The sequence below is a fragment of the Haplochromis burtoni genome, unplaced genomic scaffold (genome assembly GCF_018398535.1).
Source record: "Haplochromis burtoni strain Fernald_Lab_line unplaced genomic scaffold, NCSU_Asbu1 Contig_572, whole genome shotgun sequence".
NCBI lineage: Eukaryota > Metazoa > Chordata > Actinopteri > Cichliformes > Cichlidae > Haplochromis > Haplochromis burtoni.
The window spans coordinates 272368-296230 of NW_024582933.1; the positions used below are offsets into that span (position 1 = coordinate 272368).

Below are 23863 nucleotides of genomic sequence, written 5' to 3' on the forward strand. Positions count from 1 at the left end.
TCAGTGTACTCAAATCGATTCCCAAACACCAAACAGCAGATGATATTCGACACAGCATTATTTATCAGTAGTTGGACATTAAAGGGCTTTCCTGCAAATCAAGACAGAAAATATGGGGACAAGTACCCAGTGTCATAACAAAGCAAGCCCACTCGATTGAATGGTGCCAATCATGTCACCAAGATGTTTTTTATGCCTTGGTGTTCTGTGAAAGCCTCTGAGAGATACTGGCACTCCTGCTGGATGTATAACTCCAGCGTCTTCCTGCCCAGACCAAAGTTTCTGAGTGTATGAAGAGCAAATCTTCTCTGCTGCTTCCATGGATAACCATTTGAACCCACAAGACCTTTGAACACACAAATACACAATAATAGATTGAATAAGAGACACTACCTTACACCCCTGATTTGGTGTCTCAATTATGTTGTTCATTGTATTCAACACTAACTATATATATTTTTTAATGAAAAAGAGAAAAACAGAACCTTCATTCCCAAATAATTCTTCAAACAGTGGTACGGTGGGTCGATCTATGAAATCGTCTCCTTGCTGGACCAGGGCTTCTTTCACAAACTTGTAGCTATTAATGACCACGGTTCTTCCACCAAAGATTTTGATGGTGAAAATGTTTCCATATTTCTTTGCAAACTGAACAAAGACAGCAGGCAGATGTTGTGGTTCAACAGTATTCAGAGAATTAATACTGCTTCTACATCTTTACTACAGATACTATAAGATTGCAGCAATGTTGCCTCATTAATATTATATCTCTTAACAAGAACCCAAATGTCAAACACATGAGAAAATATTTAAAAATAGAATATAAGTAACCGAAAATGCAGCTCTGGCTGAACCCTCTTGAGGTGGTCTCCATAAACCAAACTCAAGCAACAAACCTTTTCTCTTGTGTGAATAAAGGCAACTGCAGATAAAGTTCACTGAGTTAATGATTGCCAGAGTTTTAAATGGGGACTTGCTTGAACTTGTTCTGTAGTACTTTAAACAGGCAGAAGGTCCTTTTACTAACTATTACATCCATATTACAAATATTCTTTCACTGAGGATAAGTAATGGCCATTGAAAAAAGATGCTCCTTTAATTCTTGGATATTTTATTATTAACTCTTCAGAGGAGGTTATGTTTTTGGTAGCATTTATATCCATGCATGCCAGCATTTTGTTTGTAAACATGAAAGCTCAATTTTAAAATTTATTGTTATTTATTGTTTTTGTTGCTATGCATTTGCATTTAAATACCTTGTCAAATTTGACCTCTTATATCATTTTTTCATTTCGCATCTGCCTTTCTTGCAGGTTGACCCCAAGATGTGTTAAATTTTTATAGAAAGTTTTATTGAGAGAAAGAGAAAATTAGCTAGAAATATATTGTAGTATTATATTGTAAAATAAGCACAAGTTATACTATTATCCATTACCTACTCCTATATAACATTTTTGTAATTAAAGTAAAGCTACCCTTATCTGATTTTTAAGGAAAAAAGAAAGAAAAGAAAGATATTAAAATTAAAACACTATTCCCTTAATAGTAAACACGAGTACCTCTCTGAACTGCAGGTGTATTCTGTCAGGTCTGATGCGATGAATGTCACCGAGAAACGGGAGAGCCCACGGTCCAGGTGGGAAGTTCTTCGGCACTCTGTTCTTCCAAATATCAGACAACAGCAGGAAAACACAGAGAAATATTAAAATGCTCCTTCCATCTATCCACTCAAAGCCAAGAACACTGTATAATGTCTCCATTTAAAGTTCTTAATGTCGCATGCTGGATTACTGTAGTGATTTAACTGTGATGCTACCACGAAACAAAGTGCGATCAGATAAATGGGTGGACTACTTAAAACACAAAGGTGAAGCTAAGACTAGCCTTCAAAATAAAAGCTGATAATGGTGGTGTTATTTTCAGTTTTTTTTACACATAGTACATTATTACATGCAAAAAGGCTACACATAAAATTATGTATGAAGTACTGATTACTGTATCAGTAATATCGGTGATTGACATTGTGAGGGAAAAACAATTATTTCCTGCATAAAACAAAGAATAACCCACCAGCACAGCCAACCCACCTCCTAAAGAAAAGCGAACAAAGACATGTATATGTAGATATGTAAACAGTGTCCAGTAACTTTATACCATTTCATAATGATGGAGAGGCCAAACTATTGAGTGCTGCATTATTAAGTGGCTGAATAAAACAATGATATAGCTTCCAAGCAAACATCTTGTTTGTGTGCTTGGAAGTTTTTTTTCTTTTCACAATTTAAGTCCTTTCAATGGCAGTCAAGCCTGAATACGAACTACCAAGCTAACAATTACGCATGTTTAATTCTAAAAAAACATGGTTGACTCATGTAAGTAGAACACGAGGAAAGAAAAAAAGAAGTCTGGTTGCAAATTTTGAAGCCAATATGATAACCTTATTACACCAACGATGTGGAGGTCTAGCTTTTTAGATCCAATCTGGTCTTTAAGTCTGACGTCATTAGCCGTTTCCGGGCCCAAATTCCGCTTCAGGTCCCAAAATCAAACAAGCACTGCGGCATTACATTACTGCGGAGTTACAAACTGTCTAAATTCTTTCATCTTTAATCAGTGTGGCTGCTGTAACAGGTAACAATTAAGTTTAACATCCAGGCATCCATGAAAACAGGATTAATAAAATTTGGAAGTTAGCAGGGAGTTAGCTCGCTAGTTTCCACCTAAACATAACATACCAGGTTCTGACAGGGATTTCTGAAAAAAATTAAGATATACAGCTCTGCTATCTGCGAACATTGAGGAAGACAGCAAGCTAAACAGTAGTGATGCTTGTAGGGTTACTGAAGTTAGACTAGCTGTAAAATATTAAGATGTGCTACTTGATCGCTAGTGACACAGTTGTGTTAGCATAATAGACTTTGACAGTTTTGAGGGAGAGTGAGTCCAAAAGTCCGCAAAACTACAGATATCAAAGCAACTGCAGAGCGAAAACAATTAATCCTCCTGACAACGTTGTGGTGTTTACTGCCAGGGGTATGCTACTATATCCATTAAGGAAGGGTTTTTCTCAGCCTTTGTCAACTGAGACGGGCAAAAAGAGTCCCAGGTCCACTCTCAGCCAGGCCAAGTTTGTTTACTATATTGGTTAAAGATGGGTGATGCATCACCTTCTGACAGCGAAGACGGGCAGATAGCCTCCCAGGTGCATCTTAGCAGGGCTGAGTTTATTTAACCCTTTCTTTGGACTTATCACCGTTGGCCATAACACAACCAAAGGTTAGTTATTGATCCTAATTACTACATTTGAGACAGTATTGGTCAACATGTCCTCATACAACAAGTGGCACACACTTCATTAATGTAATTGTAGATAATATTTGACCTAAATATGTGGGTCTTGTGAGTATATATGATTACATAGTATATATGTGAATATATATGTCATAAATTGTGGAATTCTTTTTTCTGGCAGCCACATTTTGGAACAGCTGTAGTTTGTGTTTGGTTCATGCAAATGTATAACAAATTGCATTGATCAAACAAAGAGGAATTATAAGCATGGCATGGCAGCTAGATTCCTTTGGATCAAACTGAGCTGAACTTAATAAGTCGCCTAAGCCAGATAGAGCAAGATTGGACTAAATTGACAGTGATGCTTATTTATGCTGGGTTTTTGCAATATTGGCCCACATTTATAAGCAAGGAGCCCAGCTATATATGAATAATGTTAGTGTTCCATTGTCTACTTTACTTACATGAAGTAATTGTGCTCTTGTGATGTCACCAATGTCAGAAGGATTTAAGCACCTGGCAACCTAGAAGTGCTCCAGTTCCTGTGACCTGTTTATCCATTTCCTGCAAAGCTGACAGTAGTGCAGTATCTTCCAGACCAAGCTCCTTTCTGGACAGCTTTTGCAAGAGGATCTTAACAAAGAGGACAACAGAACTCCAGATTCTTAAAGGAGAGTTAAAGTATTGTAAATTGAACTAAAAGAGAAACAATACCTCAGAGGTACAGAGGTTTGGATGCCCAGTTGCAGCCCAAACACTCTCCCCACAACAAGGAAGTCATGATCCAAATCAAGTACTTCATACCATGTATTCTATACTTTTGGTATTGCAACCATCATGGCACACCTGCTGCTCATATATTTTTACATTTCAAATGATTAGTTTTAGAAGCATTTCTAAAAGGATCTCAATGCTCTCTCTACTCTTGCCACCCTAGATTTTCTCATTTTCTCTTACTTGTCGTTTTCTATCTCTAACTTCAAACACACTTCAGGTAAAACAAAAACCTTTGATTGTGTGTTAATGGTGTAAAGAGAAATGAAAAGTCAAGCTTGAGATTTTTTTTAATGGTAATTGTTCAGAATTAACATTCATTTCAGGTAAAGTAACAATTTAGAAGAAATGATTCTGTAAGCCTTCAAATACAGTGGAAAGTTTTCTAACAGATTACTTTGATTGTCCTTAAAAGGGACAGAATCCACTTTACTTGTAAAAGCAATGAACCAGGCAGGTATCTCTAAAATCGTTAACCAGAACAGAGACTCAATCCTTTCACTTGCCTTAATGTCAGAAAAAAAGGATAAACTAATCTCAGTTTTTTGGTGGTTTAACATTTTTAGTAATTTCTGTTAGAGTAGAATAGATTCATATTGTAAAAGTTAATGAAAAAGGTCTACTGGACTACAAGAACAAAAACTAAACTGCATTAGATGATAAATGTAATAAAGGAGTGATTTATTTTCAGTTTGCCATAGTTGATGGTTTAACGTGGTACAGCACAGAGGCGGTAAGGTTTGGGACAGCGTATGCCTCCCAACTGGAAATCCAGACTGGGCTGCTCTCCACCAGGTGGCGAAAGAGAAAACCTTTGGAGGAGGGAAGTAAACAACAGGAATAACTCCATCCTTGCCAGCTGTTCTCCAAGACACACACGCTTGCCTGAGAATAAACAGTAAGTCATGAGTTTTATTCAAACAATTTTTTTACTACACTTCTGCAACAAACCAAGGATGCATGCCATTTAGCTAAAAGAGTACAACAAACCTGTAGAAAATGGAAGGAAAGCATCTCTCTTACGAAATTTACCATCCTTGTCCAGAAAGTGTTGAGGATTGAAAGAGTGTGGAGTTTCCCACATTGACTCATCGTGTAGGACTGAGTCCAGGGTAGCCAGTATCATGGTACCCTGAACAAAAAAACAAACAAAAACCCCACAAAATAATCTTAAGACCTGAGATACTGAAATTGGAAAACCAACAAGTAAACAAACAAACAAATCTAAATTGTTACTGAAAATTGGTTTAATTTGCCATATGACAGAATCCAAATCCAATTTATATAGCATTTAAAAAAAAACAGAAACATCTTGATGCATGCTCATCCAGGTAAGTAAATATCCAAAATTTTATTCTTTTCATCTGGACGTAGCATTTTCAGTGGGAGCAACATTTCATCACTCATCCAAGTGACTTCTTCAGTCTCAGCTGACTGCAGGTTTCCCCAGTCTTATAAACAGTACATTTACATAATGACTGAAACCAGCCCACTGAAGGAACAATATGCTGGGAGGCCAGTTGGGGAATGGCTGCAATCACAGCATTGTACGATGGCGAAAGATGTACCCTTAGGCCCCCTCCTCGATTAAGAGGTGGTCTTTCCCTTTTCACGTAAATGGCCTCCTTGACTCCGCGTTCAAACCAGCGTTTTCGCTTAGGCAGTAGTTGTCCTTCTCTCCTGGATCGGCTGGAGCTTTCTTTTGGTGCCTTCCCATCTTTGACAAAAGTCCAGCTGGGATAACCACGTTTACTCAGGGACTTCTTGATGTGATGTTCTTCTGCCTCCCTGGCCGCTGTGTCTGTGGGGATTGTGTTATGTCTCTGTGTTGTAGAGTCCTGATGACACCCAGTTTATGCTCCAGTGGATGATGAGAATCAAACCTTAAATACCGATTCATATGTGCAGGTTTACAGTACAAATCAGCTTTTAGATGTCCCCCATTACTCATGGAAATCTCACAGTCTTAGAAGGCTAACCTGCCATTTTTCATATCCTCCCTGGTGAATTTGATGTGTCGGTCCACAGAGTTAATGTGATCCGTGAATTGTGGTATGTCCTGAGATTTGATTTTCACCCAGGTGTCATCCACATATCTGAACTAATGACTTGGTGGTGTTCCAGGGTAGGATAGCAAAGCCCTCTTTTCCACTTCTTCCATGTATGAATTGGCCACGATAGATGAAACTGGGGAACCCGTGCACACCCATGTTTCTGCCTGTAGAACTGACCCTTGTATGTGAAGTAGGCCGAATGAAGACACAGTTCCAAAAGCAAACACACTTGGTCAATGCTGAGAGTGGTTCTGTTGCTGAGGTTTGGGTCATCCTGTAATCTCTTACAAACTACCTCCAACGCTTCCGTGACTGGGATGCTAGTGAACAGAGATGTAACATCGTATGAGACCATGGTTTCATCTGCCTCCATAATGACATCTCTCATCTTCTCAACAAAATCCAAATGTAAATGTACTGTTTATAAGATTGGGGAAACCTGCAGTCAGCAGAGACTGAATAACTCACTTGGATGAGTGACGAAACGTTTCTCCCACTGAAAACGCTACGTCCAGATGAACAGAATCAAGTTTTGGGGTAAAAATCAGAAAGTTTGCCTAAAGTGCTGTACAAGAACAAAACAATAGATAAAACGAAGGATAGAAACATTCACATTAAAACACCTAAAACATAAAAGCATAAAAAGCATATCAACTCACACCAGTCTAGACGCTATTGAATAAATGTGTTTTGAAAAGAGACTTAAACAGGAAGTGAAGATGTCTGTGTAACATTTAAAGGCAACATATTCCAAAGTTTGGGAGCCACAATTGAAAAAGCTTGTTCTCCTCTAAGTTTCAGCCTAGTTTTTGGGACAACCAAAATCATCTGGTTGTTGAAGTACATCAGAAAGGTATGGAGGAGCAAGACCGTTTAGGCATTTCTAAGTCAAGATTAGGACTTTAAAATTCATTCTGTGATAAACAGGAAGCCAAAGAAGAGGGGACAGGATAAGGAAGATATGTTCGTGCCTGTGTGTACCAGTTAAGAGACGGGCAGCAGCATTTTGAATAAGCTGAAGATGTGAGAGGGATGATTGGCTGACTCCAGCGTAAAGGGCATTGCAATAGTCAAGCCGAGTTTAGATAAAGGCATGCATCATTTTCTCCAAGTCACGCCTTAACAAAACTGACTTAAGCTTTGCTATTTGCCTTAACTGGAAAAAGCTTTTTTCAAGACAGAGCTGATTTGTTTATTACATTTAAAATCAGAGTCCATAATGACTCCCAGATTTGTGACATTCTATTTGATGTATGACCCAAGCCAACCACAATTAAGTGGGGTGCATGAGGTATTATTAGGCCTGAATATAATTACCTCTGTTTTGCTTTCATTGAAGCTCAAAAGGTTGAGAGCCATCCAAGCCTTGAAATCTTCAAGGCAGTTTAAAAGGAGTTGGATGGAGCCTGGACTATTAGGTGCTAAAAGGCTAGTGAGGTGAGCTGATGGACTAAGGTCATGTAACATTGTCAAAAGATCTAAAAGAGCTATTTTATTTGGCCCAAATTGATTTTCCAACGCTCCAGATGTGGATTTCACTGTTTTGACCTCTTATTTCTATGAAGCGCCTTGAGGCGACTTATGTTGTGATTTGGCGCTATATAAATAAAATTGAATTGAATTGAATTATTTGAAGAGTTCAATCACAAATCTTGGAGTAAAGATCGATTCTGCACTTACCTTTGATGACCACGTGAATGGGGTGATAAAATCAGCATTCTACCACCTCAGACGTCTATCGAAGGTCAAGCCCTTTTCTCTCCAAACGTAACTTAGAAATTGTAATTCATGCTTTTATTACTTCACGCCTGGATTACTGTAATTCCATTTTAATAGGGGCTGGGCACTTTGTCACACTTACAATTAGTGCATAATGCTGCGGCTCGATTTTTAACTGGTAGAGGGAAATTCGACCACATCACTCTGGTTTTGGCCTCTCTACATTGGCTTCCAATCGAATTTAGGATCCTATTTAAAGTTAATTTATTGCTTTTTCAGAATCATCAGAATCAGAATACTTCATTGATCCCTAGTGGAAATTATGGAAATTGTTTTTGAATCTTTCAATGGTTTGGCAACCATTTATTTGTCCGATTTGTTGAAGCCTTATGTTCCCACTCATTCCCTTCAGTCCCTAAGTCACGGCTGAAACTCAGAGGAGACCGGGCGTTCTCTATTGTGGCCCCAATCTTCCTCTTCATATTAGACAAGCTACATTTAAATTTCTTTTGACATTTTTTCAGTGTTTCCTGTAAAAATCTCTCTTTGTTCTAGTGTGGCTATTTTTAAGTATTTGTCAGTAAATACAATTACATTTTAATTTCAAGTAAAAGTAATTAAAATTCAATTTTATTAAAAAGGAATTATGCCCTCAGTCATAGGCTATATTGCTTTTGAAGACCTTTGAAGTCAGCCTCAAGTGGTTGAATTGGTAGAAAATGAATACTTTAGTCTACAGCTAGCTGCCAGAAAGCATTATGGATTGTGTACCTTTGGGATTGTGTATTTATCCACTGTAGTTTCATTGCTTGTCATACGAAGCACATTGAGAGGAATGATGTTGGCCATTCTCTGAATCTCATGAATGACAGCATCAGTATAGGGCATGTTTTCTCGGTCACTCACAGAGGGCTGTCTGGACGAACCAACCACAGCATCGATCTCAGCTTGAACTCTCTCTGCACAGTGAAAACAGGACACAATCAGAGTGTGTATCAAGGTTATTACAGTAACCTAAGACTAGATGAAAAACTTAAAGTGAGTGTAAAAAAGACATTCCAAGTCATTAATACCAATACTGGATTACTGGACTACTTAATAAACTATGAAATATAAACAGAAACATGAACAGGAAATATATTTTTAGTTTTAGCATTTGTGAATTAGTTAACCTTTGTCAACACAACAAGCAAGAGGAGACAATCGAGCATATATCTATTAAAAAGTGAAAATATAAATGTTAATCTGCCATCTTTACAAAATGCAGATTTTATATTGTCACACATATGCTGGACTTCTTGTTTCCTGATATATGCTGCTGTTTTATATTAAAAGAAAGAATACAACTGCACATTTTAGAGTAACAGAAACTAAAGTTAAAGAATTAGATCTTCTCTGGAAACTAACAGAATTTTTATTATTCTCAAAACAAAAATTTGACATGACAAAATACAAGGTGCCGTTGAGTATTACATACATACCTTGTATATCAGGGTAGTAGATCATGTAAAGCAACCCCCAGCGTAAAGTAGTGGCAGTAGTTTCAGTTCCAGCAAAAAACAGGTCCATGGTGCAAGCATGTAAGTTACTGAGAGAAAAACTGGAATCTTTCTCCTCGTTCTATCAAAACAACAGAAATTAAAATCTGTTATCAAACTTCATTACAAGACCAAAACGAACAAACATAATAGAGATCGAGCACAACACTCACCTTTGCCATTTCTATAAGAAAGGCATCAATATAGTCTCTCGGTGACGCTGGGTCAAGGATTTCTCTGTGTTCTCTGATCCTGATATCTACGAAGTCCTTTATCTCTTGTGTCAGAGTGAAAATTGTCTTATGAGGTCCAGGTAGCCACTTCATCAGCCAGGGAATTATGTTGTACATCTACACCATAGGAAGATAGATTAATCCATATTTAATGACTGGATAAATATTCATATGGCTGTGTGCTCCACATATGAAGCTGTGCATTCGGAAAATTATGAATAAAAATCTAGCGGAGGATTCCACAGCAGCAGAAGTGGTGGTAGAAATATAATTCCCAATATTTGAGGGCAAATTCAGCAAACTTTTTTTTGTTTGTTTTTGTTTTAATGAGACAGGATGCACACTCCACCAAAGCTGACAACGATGACAAAGATGTCATTTTATAGTCACAATATTTAATTACAGTTATTTAATTTGCACATTTTAGTTATTTAAGACGCTTAAATTTGGCTTGTGCATTTTCGATAAATCGTGATGTAATGTGATCATTGCATGATGTAGCACGGTAGGAAGAGGTTCACCTGTATTGAAATGCTTCCCTGTAAGCGCACAACTTCTTTGAAGTTATGAAGAATGGACTGGTACTGCTGATCAGTGTACTCAAATCGATTCCCAAACACCAAACAGCAGATGATATTCGAAACAGCATTATTTATCAGTAGCTGGACATTAAATGGCTTTCCTGTAAATGAAGACAGAAAATATAGTGTCATGGTTAATGTGTCTGAGGAGCGGACCCAAAAGCAGATACACAAGGGACAGGACTAAAATTTAACAAAAAGCAAGCCATTTAGTTTAGCTGATAACTACAACAAAAACAAAAGCACAAGCAAACAAAGGTGAAAAACTACACAATAACTTAAACTGGGGGAAAAAACTAGCGCAGGACAAGGAAAAGCTCTAACTATAAACCTACAAATGAACATGAGAAACCCAAGACTAGAGAAACATGACATCCATGGACCATGAGGTGAGAATAACAGGCAACCTGAAACTAAACAAAGGGAGACAGAAGACTTAAATACACAGAAGGGTAATGAGGAAAGTGGAAACACATGGAGAACACAGCTGACACAAATTAACATGATGGCACAGGGGAACCAAAACTAAACACACTGAATATGGAAACACAAGACTTTCAAAAAAAAAAAAAAACCCAGGAAACATGGGAAAACATAACCTGGGACACACAAGCTTGAGATGAGTGACAGATAGAGAGCGAGGGAGGAAAGATGAGAGAGAGGGGGATTTGAACACTGGGTATACAGCAAGAGGGAACGAGACATGTTGGGCTGAAGAAACATACATGGACAAACATAACAGAGAGGGGAGACATGGAACAGAACATGAGGAGACATGTAAACAGGAAGGGGAGATGAGACACCTTGCCCAGACAACATGGGAATAAATATGACAAAACATACAGCCAAAGCATAGAACTACTAAATAAGAGAAAACTAAAACTTTCCAAAACACATTGAATTCACAAAAGAACTAAGACCTCAAAATGCTGGGTCACAGACAAAGCCCCCTGACACATGGGGGACAAGTACCCATGTCATAACAGTAGGTAAACTCTAGTGAATGGTGGCAATAAGCCTCATAACTTCAGTTCTATCGCAGAGAAAGGTGGTGATCTTTGGACTCTTCGGAAAAATGCATAGATGTTTTTTATGCCTTGGTGTTCTGTGAAAGCCTCTGAGAGATACTGGCACTCCTGCTGGATGTATAACTCCAGGGTCTTCTTGCCAAGACCAAAGTTTCTTAGGGTATGAAGAGCAAATCTCCTCTGCTGCTTCCATGGATAACCATTTGCTATCGCAAGACCTTTGAACAAACAAATACACAATATTAGACTGAATGTAACAAACACTAGCTACATGCTTACAGCTCTGATTTGGTGTCTCAATTATGCTGTTCACTGTATTCAACACTAACTAAATATCTTTTTTTTTCAGTGAAAAAAGAGAAAAACAGAACCTTCATTGCCAAATAATTCTTCAAACAGTGGTACGGTGGGTCGATCTATGAAGTCGTCTCCTTGCTGGACCAGGGCTTCTTTCACAAACTTGTAGCTATTAATGACCACGGTTCTTCCACCAAAGATTCTGATGGTGAAAATGTCTCCATATTTCTTTGCAAACTGAACAAAGACAGCAGGCAGATGTTGTGGTTCAACAGTACTCAGAGAATTAATACTGCTTCTACATCTTTACTGCAGATACTATAAGATTGCAGCAATGTTGCCTCATTAATATTATATCTCTTAACAAGAACCCAAACTGCAAACACATGAGAAAATATTTAAAAAGAGAATATAAGTAACCAAAAATGCAGCTCTCGCTGAACCCTCTTGATGTGGTCTTCAAAAACCAAACTCAAGCAACAAACCTTCTCTCTTGTGTGAATAAAGGCAACTGTAGATAAAGTTCACTGAGTTAATGATTGCCAGAGTTTTAAATGGCAACTTCCCTGAACTTGTCCTTAGTACTTTAGAAGGTGAAGGTCCTTTTACTATCCATATTACACATTTTCTTCCACTGTGGAAAAGTAATGGGTATTGAAAAAGGATGCTCCTTTAATTCTTGGATACTTTATTATTAACTCTTCTGAGGAGGTTATGTTTTGGTAGCATTTATATCCATGCATGTCAGTATTTTGTTTGTAAACCTGACATCTCAATTGTAAAATTTGTTGTTATTTATTGTTTTTGTTGTTATGCAAATGCCTTTGCAGCCAAATATCTTGTCATATTTTGACCTCGAATGTAATTTATACATTTCATATCTGCCTTTCTTTCAGGGTGACCCCAAGATGCTTCATATCTTTAAAGAAAGTTTTAAGAGAAAATTAGCTAGAAATATACTGTAGTATCATATTGTATAATAAGCTCAAGTTATTTATATTCGGTTCTTTCTGTCAGGGTCCTGGGTCTGAGCGACCCAGGATCCCTGAGCAGTTATGAATTATATTATTATTATTATTGTATGTATATTTGGTGTTGCTGTCTTTCTCCCTGTTTGCGTGTGTGTATATGTGTTTCGGCGGGCGCCTTCAGGCCTGGTGGGTGTGGCCCTGCTGACGGTCTGGCCACACCCGAAGCCACACACCTGCTGCTGATCAGGCCTCGTCGGGGGAGCAACTTAGGAGAGTCTTGGAGCTCCCACCGACACGAGATCATTCCATGAGACTCCACGTTAGTCATCCAGTTGAACTGAGTTAGTGTGTGTATGCCCGCGGTTATATGTGTCCTGACGGCTGCGTCTATTGTGTCCCCAGGAGAAGTGTGGAGCGCCAGACGGCAGCCAGCACGAGGGGTGCTGAGACACGGGAGCGGAGAGCACTGAGACACGGACTATTCACGGAGAGACACGACACGGGAGTCAGGGAAAGCACGGGGATTTATTGTTGTTTGTACCATACACTGTAAATAAACGCACTGTTTGTACATAGAGCACCGCGCCTGGGTCCTCCTTCCCCACACCCCCCATGGTTTGCCATGCCAAACCGTGACACTTTCAGTTCTTGTTAGGAGAGTCCGCATCCATCCCACTTTGGATGGAGCAGCTCTCATCCAACAGCTAGACCTCAGTGCAGCATTCAATACTGTTGACCATAATATCCCAGTGGCTTGTATCAATCATATCTATCTAATAGACTCCAATTTCTGCATGTAAATGGAGAGTCCTCTTCACACACTGAGGTTAATTATGGAGTTCCACAGGGTTCAGTGCTAGGACCAATTCTGTTTACATTATACATGCTTCCCTAGGCAGTATCATTAGAAGACATAGCATACATTTTCACTGCTATGCAGATGACACCCAGCTCTATCTGTCCATGAAGCCAGATAACACACACCAATTAGTTAAACTGCAGGAATGTCTTAAAGACATAAAGACCTGGATGGCCGCTAACTTTCTGCTTCTTAATTCAGATAAAACTGAGGTTATTGTACTCGGCCCTGAAAACTTAGAAATATGGTATCTAACCAGATTCTTACTCTGGATGGCATTACCTTGGCCTCCAGTAATGCTGTGAGGAACCTTGGAGTCATTTTTGACCAGGACATGTCCTTCAACGCACATATTAAACAAATATGTAAGACTGCTTTCTTCCATTTGCGCAACATCTCTAAAATTAGAAATATCCTGTCTCAGAGTGAGCTGAAAAACTAGTTCATGCATTTATTACTTCCAGGCTGGACACTGTAATTCATTATTATCAGGATGTCCAAAAAACTCACTGAAAAGCCTTCAGCTAATCCAAAATGCTGCAGCAAGAGTCCTGACAGGGACTAGAAAGAGAGAGCAATTTCTCCTGTTTTGGCTTCCCTTCATTGGCTTCCTGTTAAATCCAGAATTGAATTCAAAATCCTGCTCCTCACATACAAGGTCTTAAATAATCAGGCCCCATCTTATCTTAATGACCTTGTAGTACCATATCACCCTATTAGAGCACTTCGCTCTCGCTCTGCAGGCCTACTTGTTGTTCCTAGAGTATTTAAAAGTAGAATGGGAGGCAGAGCCTTCAGTTTTCAGGCCCCTCTTCTGTGGAACCAGCTTCCAGTTTGGATTCAGGAGACAGACACTATCTCTACTTTTAAGATTAGGCTTAAAACTTTCCTTTTTGCTAAAGCATATAGTTAGGGCTGGACCAGGTGACCCTGAATCCTCCCTTAGTTATGCTGCAATAGACGTAGGCTGCCGGGGATTCCCATGATGCATTGAGTTTTTCCTTTCCAGTCACCTTTCTCACTCACTATGTGTTAAAGACCTCTCTGCATTGAATCATATCTGTTATTAACCTCTGTCTCTCTTCCACAGCATGTCTTTATCCTGTCTTCCTTCTCTCACCCCAACCGGTCGCAGCAGATGGCCGCCCCTCCCTGAGCCTGGTTCTGCCGGAGGTTTCTTCCTGTTAAAAGGGAGTTTTTCCTTCCCACTGTCGCCAAAGTGCTTGCTCATAGGGGGTCATATGATTGTTGTGTTTTTCTCTGTATCTATTATTCTACGATCTACTGTACAATATAAAGCACCTTAAGGCAACTGTTGTTGTGATTTGGCGCTATATAAATAAAATTGAATTGATTTTACAAATCAATACCTATTATTAATATAACCATAAATATAACATTTTTGTAATTAAAATAAAGCTACCCTTATCTGATTTTTACTCCACTAACATCTTAACGTACTTTTAAGGAACAAAGAAAGAAAATAAATATATTACAAATAAAACACTATTCCCTTAATAGTAAACATGTGTACCTCTCTGAACTGCAGGTGTATTCTGTCAGGCCTGATGCGATGAATGTCACCAAGAAACGGGAGAGCCCACGGTCCAGGTGGGAAGTTCTTCGGCACTCTGTTCTTCCAAATATCAGACAACAGCAGGAAAACACAGAGAAATATTAAAATGCTCCTCCCATCTATCCACTCAAAGCCAAGAACACTGTATAATGTCTCCATTTAAAGTTTTTAATGTGGAATGCTGGATTACTGCAGTGTTTTAACTGTGATGCTACCAAGAAACAAAGTGCGATCAGATAAATGGGTGGACTTCCTTAAACACAAAGGTGAAGGAAAGACTCGTGTTTGCGCATCTGGACTTCAAAATAAAAGCTGGTAATGGTGGGGTTATTTTTAGTGTTTTCACATGTGGGACGTTATTGCTTGCAAAAAGGCTACACAAAGATTATGAATGAGTTTCCTTTTTAAATTCCTTTAAGAGACCTTGGATTGGCCATGGAATTGTTTGAACTAGTGTTGGATGTGGACCCAGTAAAAGACCTTTCCCAGTGAGACACAACCGGTGAATGCTGGGATGTTCCTACAATATGTTATGTTAAGACTGTTGCACCCATGTAATGTTTAAATGGCAGCTTGGTGATTTTTAGCCCTGGTTGTTGTTTTTTAAGGCCCAGGCTTGTTTTTATTGTAAATAAATGAAATGTTCTTGATCACCACACTGCGGGTTTTGTACTCCTTGGTTATCATTCTATTTTTTAGCTGCTCTCCAACCAATGGAAAGGATTTTTAAAAAAAATGTATTTATTTACAGTGATATAAATGCTGGCAGCACAAGGAGAAGATGAGTGAGGAATAAAGAAGATTCAAAAATTGTAAATTAAAAGCAAGTATAAAGTTATTCAAATACAGTAAGAATGATCAAATTAAAATTGATCACTAGGAAAAGGTGATGAAAGGAAAGAAAACATGTCTAAACTTCTCAGGGAGCTTTTTCCCAGGAATGGTTGCCCTGATGGAAAAGGTTCGGTTAGTCTTGATTCTCACCTGAACTGTGGGACAACCAGCAGAGCCTTGGCTCATGGCCTTAGTTTATGACCAGTGGTGTACGATGACAGGAGATGTGATAAATATACTGTGGCTGAAGCTCATAGAGAGCTTTAAAGGTCTACAAAAAACTCTTAAAACTAGTTCTATAATCAATAGGTAAAGCCAGTGAAGAGAAGTCAAAGGAGCTTGCAAAGAAAAGCGTCTGGACTTCTTTAAGTTACTTGACGTTTCACCTCTCATCCGAGAAGCTTCTTCAGTTCTAAGGTCAAATGGTGGAGAGTCCCAGATATAAACCTAGTGGGAGTATCCCCCCACAGAGGGACAAAAGGACCCCCTGATGATCCTCTAATTGCCTGAGCCAAGGTGTGAAACTGGGTGTGGGTCCCAATCAGCCAGAGTTTCAACTCTGGCTCTGGTGATCAGCCAGAGTTGAAACTCTGGCTGATCACCAGAGCCAGAAGGATTTAAGCATCTGGCAGTGGAGTGCTCCAGCTCCTGTGACCAGTTCATCCATTTCCTGCAAAGCTGACAGTAGTGCAGGATCCTCCAGTCCAAGCTCCCTTCTGGACAGCTTTTGCAAGAGGATCTTAACAAAGAGGTTGCAGCCCAAACACTCTCACAATGACAAGGAAGTCATGATCCAAATCAAGTACTTCATACCATGTATTCTATACTTTTTTGGTATTGCAACCATCATGGCACACCTGTTGCTCATATATTTTTACATTTCAAATGATTAGTTTTAGAAGCATTTCTAAAAGGATCGCAATGCTCTCTTTACTCTTGCCACCCTAGATTTTCTCATTTTCTCTTACTTGCCGTTTTCTATCTCTAACTTCAAACACACTTCAGGTAAAACAAAACCTTTGACTGTGTGTTAATGGTGTAAAGAGAAATGAAAAGTCAAGCTTGAGATTTTTTTAATGGTAATTGTTCAGAATTAACATTCATTTCAGGTAAAGTAACAATTTAGAAGAAATGATTCTGTAAGCCTTCAAATACAGTGTAAAGTTTTCTAACAGATTACTTTGATTGTCCTTAAAAGGGACAGAATCCACTTTACTTGTAAAAGCAATGAACCAGGCAGGTATCATATACTCTGAAATCCTTAAACAGAACAGAGACCAACTCCATTATTTCACTTGCCTTAATGTCAGAGTAAAAAGGATGAACTAATCTCAGTTTTTCAGTGGTTTAACATTTTTAGAAATTTCTGTTAGAGTAGAATAGATTTACATTGTAAAGGTTTGTCAAAAAGGTCTACTGGACTACAAGAACAAAAACTAAACTGCATTAGATGAAACATGTAATAAAGGAGTGATGTATCAAGCTGAGAATCAGACATTTTCAGTTTGTCATAGTTGATGGTTTAACGTGGTACAGCACAGAGGCGGTAAGGTTTGGGACAGCGTATGGCTCCCAGCTGGAACTCCAGACTGGGCTGCTCTCCAGCAGGTGCAGAGAATGAAAACCTCTGAAGGAGGGAGGCGAAGAACAGGAATAACTCCATCCTGGCCAGCTGTTCCCCGATACACACACGCTTACCTGAGAATGCATAAGACAGCGTTATTCAGATAATTTACAAAATATTAAGTCATACCACATATTATTAGTGCACCTCTGGAACAAACTAAGGTTACAGTGAACACCTATGGCCTACCAACCAACGATACGTAAAAAATTGCTTAGGCAAATAAAGACATTGTGGTGGCAAGACGATTACAAGGAAATACAGTATTGGGTTTCATTTTGCTCTTTTTAGAGTAGAACAAGAGGTTTTAACTTCCAACCAACCTGCAGAAAATGGAAGGAAGGCCTCTCTCTTGCGAAATTTACCATCCTGGTCCAGAAAGTGTTCAGGGTTGAAAGAGTGTGGAGTTTCCCACATTGACTCATCATGTAGGACCGAGTCAAGTGAAGCCAGGATTATAGTTCCCTGAAGAAGTATGACACAAAAACCGATCACTTAGAAAGGACGTGATAATCAGTTTGTTTTTTGCCTGTTTGTTTCTTTGTCTGTTTGCTTTTTGCCTAGAGGTTTTTAATTCAAGAATAAGCCAGAAAACTTTACTAGGAAAAAAAAGGCACAAACACTTGTTGCAGATTGTGTACCTTTGGGATTGTGTACTTATCAATTGTGGTGTCCTTGATTGCACTGTGAGCCAGATTCAAGGGGATAATGTTGCCCACTCTCTGGATCTCATGGATGACCGCATCAGTATAGGGCATGTTTTCTCTGTCAGCCATAGACGGCTGTCTGGATGAACCGATCACAGCATCGATCTCAGCCTGGACTCTCTCTGTGCAGTGAAAACAGGAAACAAGTTTAAAAATAAACAAAGTAAACTAACTGAAACGACTGTGTGCTTTTAAAGCTATCAAGAATAAACTCAGAAAAGTAAAAAAAATTGTCTTTGTTAAGTTGCTCTTTGTTAACACAGCAAGTATGAGGAGTCTACAGGACAATCACTCAAATACCTTCACACATGGTTTTGACATTGTCATCCTGATTCTGGTCTTCCTGTTCCCTTACAAGTTCTACTCATTTTAAATTAACAGAAAACGTGAAAACAAAAAAGTGATAACTGAAACTGATAAATTTAAAATAAATTTTTAAAACTTAGAAAATTCTAAACTATGCTGCAAAGATGGCTGGAAAAAAAAAATCCTAATACCACTAACAATAAATATGTGATAGCAAGATAATTACAGCAAATGCAGGCACGGTGGATATTATGCACACCTTGTATGTCACTGTAGCAGATCATGTAAAGTAGTCCCCAGTTCAAAGTAGTGGTTGTAGTTTCACTTCCAGCAATAAACAGGTCCATAGTGCATGCACTTAAACTGCTGTGATCAAAAACTGAATCACTGCCCTCCTTCTAGCAGAGACAGGAATAAATGACTGTTGACATATTTCATTTGAAGTGCAAAAAGAAAACACAGCACACCACTCACCTCTCCCATTTCTATGAGAAAGGCATCGATGTAATCTCTCGGTGATGCTGGGTTAAAGTTTTCTATGTGTTCTCTGATTTTCGTTTTTATGAAATCAGTTACGCGTTTCGTCAAAGTTAATATCTTCTGATGAGGTCCAGGCAGCCACTTCACCAGCCAGGGCATTGTGTTGTACATCTACAGAACAGGAAGACAGTTACCAAATTATATGATGGCCTGGTAACAACTGTGACATTTCTACCTCTGTATTTCTCTATGGTACTCAAAGGACCCTGAATTAACATGTGTTGGGGAATCCCACGGCTCCTAAGATGGTTATAGAAATCTAACGTCCAGGGAAAAATAAAATCTTTCCAAACCTTATTTTGGAGCAAAGCCAACAAACCTTTTCTAATCTAGATAATGATTAATACAATTTCCAAATATGGCTCCTGAGTAGCAAAATTATTTCTAGAGGCGCTGTACATTTGATGTACAATACATTTGATTCGATAAGGAGATGTTTGTAATTTTTATGTATTCTTGACACGTGTTTAAAAGAGGTTTACCTGTGTCCCTATGGTTCCCTGTAGGCGTTCCATCTCAATGAAGTCACTAAGAATAGACTGATACTGCTCATCAGTGTACTCAAATCGATCCCCAAATACCAAACAGCAGATGATGTTTGACACAGCGTTGTTTAACAGCGACTGGGCATTAAAAGGCTTTCCTGTAAAATAAAGAGTACAATGTGAATAAGGCTTGTTTCAGCTCTGCAAGAGTAATGATGTTTCGCAATGTCTGATGATTACACTAATGCTTTAATGCATGCTTGTCTGTTGGAAAGTTGGAAGAAACACAAAATGATGCATATGTATCAAACAGAAAAACAGTGTGATATTTTTTTGCCTTGGTGATCTGCAAAAGCTTCTGTGAGATACTGGCACTCCTGCTGGATGGATAACTCAAGGGTCTTCTTGCCCAGACCAAAGTTTTTGAGTGTATGAAGAGTAAATCTCCTCTGCTGCTTCCACTGATACCCATTTGACATCAGAAGACCTTTGAACACACACACACACACACACACACACACACACACACAGGTAATAGAAACTAATTAGAACATCTTAATATCCCTATTTTGGCAGTTCTGATGCTGTTCGGGCATTAATTATAAGGGAGATTCTTTTGAACAAAAAACAAACAAACAAAAAAAAACACCATTATTTCCAAGTAAGTTTTCAAATGAGGGTAATGTGGGCCGATCTATGAAGTCTTCTCCTTGTTGGACCAGCACATCTCTCAAAAGTTTGTAGCCATTAAGCACCACAAGTCTTCCACCAAAGAGTCGAAGGCTGAAAATCTTTCCATATTTCTCTGCAAACTGAACACAGAGAGTGGACAGGTAATGTTGTGCATATGAAAACTGTGTATTTATACATCATTTTGCATTTAATAATTAGTGATCAATTAAATCGGAATCTCTTGCACACTGTGTTTTTGTCCTGTCTCCCCCCCTCACCCCCAGCTGTTCGAGGGACATGGTTGCCCCTCCTCAAGCCTGGTTCCTCAGGAGATTTCTTCCCGTTAAATTGGAATTTTTCTTTCTCATTGCCAAGAGCTTGCTCATAGAGGCGTTGTTGTGGTTGTATTATTGCAGGGACCTTGCCCCAGCAAAAGAAAAAAAGAGGAGGCAGATATTGTTTACATGGGAAGAATGGGTAATTTTAACCCACTGCCAGATGGTTGATAGGCATCTATAATTCAGTTTTTATGGGTTTAAATAACATATTACAGTTCTGAAATTAAAATGTCAGGATGCTAAAGGCAAAAACCAGGTCAACCTGCAAAATAACAGGGAATAAAAGGAACATAGAAAAGTCCATTATTTCCACTTCAGTAAATATTTTTCACAGGGGCTTCCCCAAAAATGTCATATAGTCCCTCTAAAATGTCACATAAACATAAAATATCTAAAACTTTATGTTTCAACATAAAATTTTAAATGTGGAAATAAAGTGTTGCTCTAAGCAGTAAATTTGTTTAAATATATTATTCTTATGTATACTGTTAGAATCTATTTATTTTTAATGCTCGTAAATCCCCATTATTTTATGTTATACAATTACCTCGTATTTTATATCATACATTTATGTTTTATCCTTTACTGCACACAGATATGTATTGTAGAATACTTTTGGATTTAGGTAGTTACACTCAGACACTAACAGATATATAGGGAGAGGCTGCTTCTCTGAGGAATTTGGGTGGGGGTATTGCACTAGAGATGGTACAATAAGGTACAGAAACTTAAGGCTCACTCCACTAATCAGAAAGCAATGCTATAAATCTTGGTCTTTGGGAAAGTTTTTTTCCTCTCTCTAAAGCAGGGGTGTCAAGTTCCAGTCCTCGAGGGCCAAGTGTGGAATGGAGCAGGTGTGATGAGCTGTCCGTCATGGAGAACAATTTGTTCAGTGACCTCTAACCCTCGCTGACTGAAATGCCTCCAAATGCTGAGCGGTGCTGCTTCCAGCTTTGCAGATTAATTTGTTCATCATTTTGGCATCTCTGGCACTGATGCTGTCCCTACTTGTACACAGCATCACTGCTGGTCCTCCAGTCCAATCTGTCATTCAGGTGAAAGTACCAGTATCTGTCCGTTTCAACCTCCACAACCATGATGTTGATGGGCATAGACCCACTGCAGTCCAGAAGACAGTAGAAGTGGAGACACCCATACTGAACAGCTTGCCTCTCCGCAGAACTGTTTGGAAGGTATTAAAGGCACTGAAAAAAACATGCTGTCGGCCCTCTTCAGTTTGCTTACCAGCCTTGTAGGAGTGGAGCATGCTGCAACAGGTAGATAATTCCTATCACACTACACTTGGTGTATCGAGGGTAGGTGGGAATTTTTGTTTGACATTTTTTGTAGACTGTACTATTTTCACTCTTCATCATGCTGCTGTAACACAACAATGCAGTATTGATCTATCTCTCCATCTATAATTTTCAGTGAAACACTACAGCTCACTGAGCTGTGAGCCAGAGGAGGAAAAGTGGGGGTGGCCCACAAAGTAAGAATCCAATGAAATATTTGCATCACCTAACAGTTAACATGAAAAAATAGACTTTTAAACATTCAGTACTGTAGTACTGCAATTTTATTTAGTTGGGGATAAGGGGATATATATATATATATATATATATACACACACACACACACACATGCATGAATTTCTAATATTTCAAAACTCGAAGTGGATTGAGCAGTTAAATAGTGAAACAGTCGGCACCCGTACCATAATATAAGTAAGAAAAGCGCAACAACATTGTAGGGGAAGCTGGCAGTGCAGCTAACTTTAACTCCACACCGAGGGCTCACATGGCTGCGGTCTGGGTTTTGAAGCCTTTTGTCTCTGAGCTAGAGAGACGGAGGTCCATTTCGCCATGTAAAACTAATGTGAAATTCTAAGCGTTTGAAAATAAATTGTGAAACTAGGTCATACCTCTGCGAATTGCAGGTGAAATCTGTCAGGTTTGATGCGATGAAGATCGCCGATGAAAGGAAGAGCCCAGGGTCCAGGAGGAAAATTTCTCGGCACTCTGTTCTTCAAAAAATCAGCCAGGAGCAAAAAAACACACAGGAATAACAAAATGCTGCTGAAGTCTATCCACTCCAACCCGAGGACACTGTATACTGTCTCCATGTCTTCACTTTTTTGTGACGACCTGTAGCTTTCCTGTTGAACAAGTCATTACAGACCACGTGAGAATGTTTAGTCAGCTGGTCAGATGAGTCAGAAATGGGTTACATAAACTTTATGGTTAGTCGGTAGTCTCAAGTGACAGTTTGAACTCTGTACGTATACCGTATCCTACCGCACCCCGGAATGTAAAGCCTTTACGGCTTCTGGAAAGCGTTTAGCTCCAAATTGCAGCGTACACCAGGTAGTTGGCTCGGATCACGTCTGTTTAGAACCTCCAAATAGTCTCGGTGTGGTGGTTTTGGTCCGCAGGTCCGAACCGCGATTAAGGTGTTCACATCTGTACAAGCGAGAAACACAAGCAAGTAAATACTGCATGTGTGAGAGCTGCCTTAACTGCGCCACTACAACGGGGAATATCTCATTTACGTTCAATACTGCCTTGTCCCAAATGCATGCAGCAAATGTCCGCAGTGTACTTTTGCCTTCTTGCTGCACCACCCTTCTCTCTTGCTGTAGCCACCTGCATCAGGTGTGGGGGGCAGTGGGCAAAAAGCAATGCAGTATCAAATGATGGGCATTGCAGCTGGATGCTGGAAGGGGTTCCTTCCAAAGAATATTTATGACTTTATAATATTTATGACTTTTCTTAAGAGGGTGTAAAATAAAATATCCCCTATTTAAATCATGCAGAATCTGCATATGTAAATCACTTTATTTCATGCACTTAGTTTCTTTGTAAAAATGTGTGTAGCAAACAGAATATGTTGCAGTTACAGCAGTTGGTGGAATTTTTAGATTCTCATCAAAATCCATCACATCATAGATGAGTGGAAGTGGAACACAGGAACATACAGTAACACAGATTGCTCTTTGAAAGCTGATAGTAGCGTAGTGAAATCTTCGCTTGCTGAAAGATGGTTTAACCAGATGTGTTCAGCTTCAGTAGATGTTCCTGGAAACTGATTTTTTCTGGACAGAGACATTGAAGGTAAAGATAAAGAACACCTCAAGTGTAAGACTATAAATTTTTCAAAATTTGCTTTGCATACAAAGTTAAAGTGTCACGATCTGCAATGGCAGTGGAAAGAGGAGGATCCAAATGCAGCCACAGGGCGTGAGTGATGTTGAACAAGAATCTGTTCCTAGGATTTAGTGTTTAGTTTTGTAGTTTCCTTTTGGCTTTTGTTTTCAGTCTCGTACTGCCTAAAATAAATGGCTTGCTGATTGTTAACGCTTACTTTCGCCTTCCAGTTGTCTGCATTTGGGTCCTCACCGCTCTCCATGTGCAGATTGCGACAGAAAAACTTAAGG

The 23863-nt window shown here is 39.0% G+C and overlaps 2 protein-coding genes across 5 annotated transcripts in view; both read right to left on the minus strand.

Moving 5' to 3' along the window:
* The window catches only part of LOC102300694 (cytochrome P450 2J4), a 20669-nt gene extending 5494 nt beyond the window's left edge, over positions 1-15175 (minus strand). Inside the window, exons 1-9 of one of the 2 annotated variants that reach the window (XM_005948077.3) lie at positions 14880-15175; positions 11590-11752; positions 11287-11436; positions 10131-10291; positions 9550-9726; positions 9320-9458; positions 8610-8797; positions 5056-5197; positions 4337-4950 (exon numbers count right to left, since the gene is read on the minus strand). In XM_005948077.3, the coding sequence (XP_005948139.1) occupies positions 4775-4950; positions 5056-5197; positions 8610-8797; positions 9320-9458; positions 9550-9726; positions 10131-10291; positions 11287-11436; positions 11590-11752; positions 14880-15080 (1497 nt within the window). In that variant the 5' untranslated portion in view covers positions 15081-15175 and the 3' untranslated portion in view covers positions 4337-4774. Of the gene's footprint in view, positions 1-4336; positions 4951-5055; positions 5198-8609; positions 8798-9319; positions 9459-9549; positions 9727-10130; positions 10292-11286; positions 11437-11589; positions 11753-14879 lie in introns of those variants that run through there. The other variant, XM_014329484.2, reaches the window with a different exon arrangement.
* Positions 15176-16794: 1619 nt separating this feature from the next.
* Positions 16795-23052, minus strand: LOC102301014 (cytochrome P450 2J2). Of its 3 annotated transcripts, XM_014329481.2 has the most exons (10): positions 22979-23052; positions 22352-22889; positions 20067-20229; positions 19755-19904; positions 19415-19575; positions 18867-19043; positions 18652-18790; positions 18021-18208; positions 17703-17844; positions 16796-17453 (listed from the first exon to the last, which is right to left on the minus strand). In XM_014329481.2, exons 2-10 carry the CDS (start codon positions 22550-22552, stop codon positions 17278-17280), a joined length of 1497 nt encoding a protein of 498 aa, XP_014184967.1. In that variant the 5' UTR covers positions 22553-22889; positions 22979-23052; the 3' UTR covers positions 16796-17277. The 3 variants fall into 3 exon arrangements, with proteins under 3 accessions (XP_042070415.1, XP_014184969.1, XP_014184967.1); XM_042214481.1 differs by having other exon boundaries at positions 16795-17453; positions 18652-18787; positions 22352-23012; XM_014329483.2 differs by lacking the exons at positions 20067-20229; positions 22979-23052 and having other exon boundaries at positions 16795-17453; positions 22352-22445.
* Between the last annotated feature and the right edge of the window lie 811 nt (positions 23053-23863).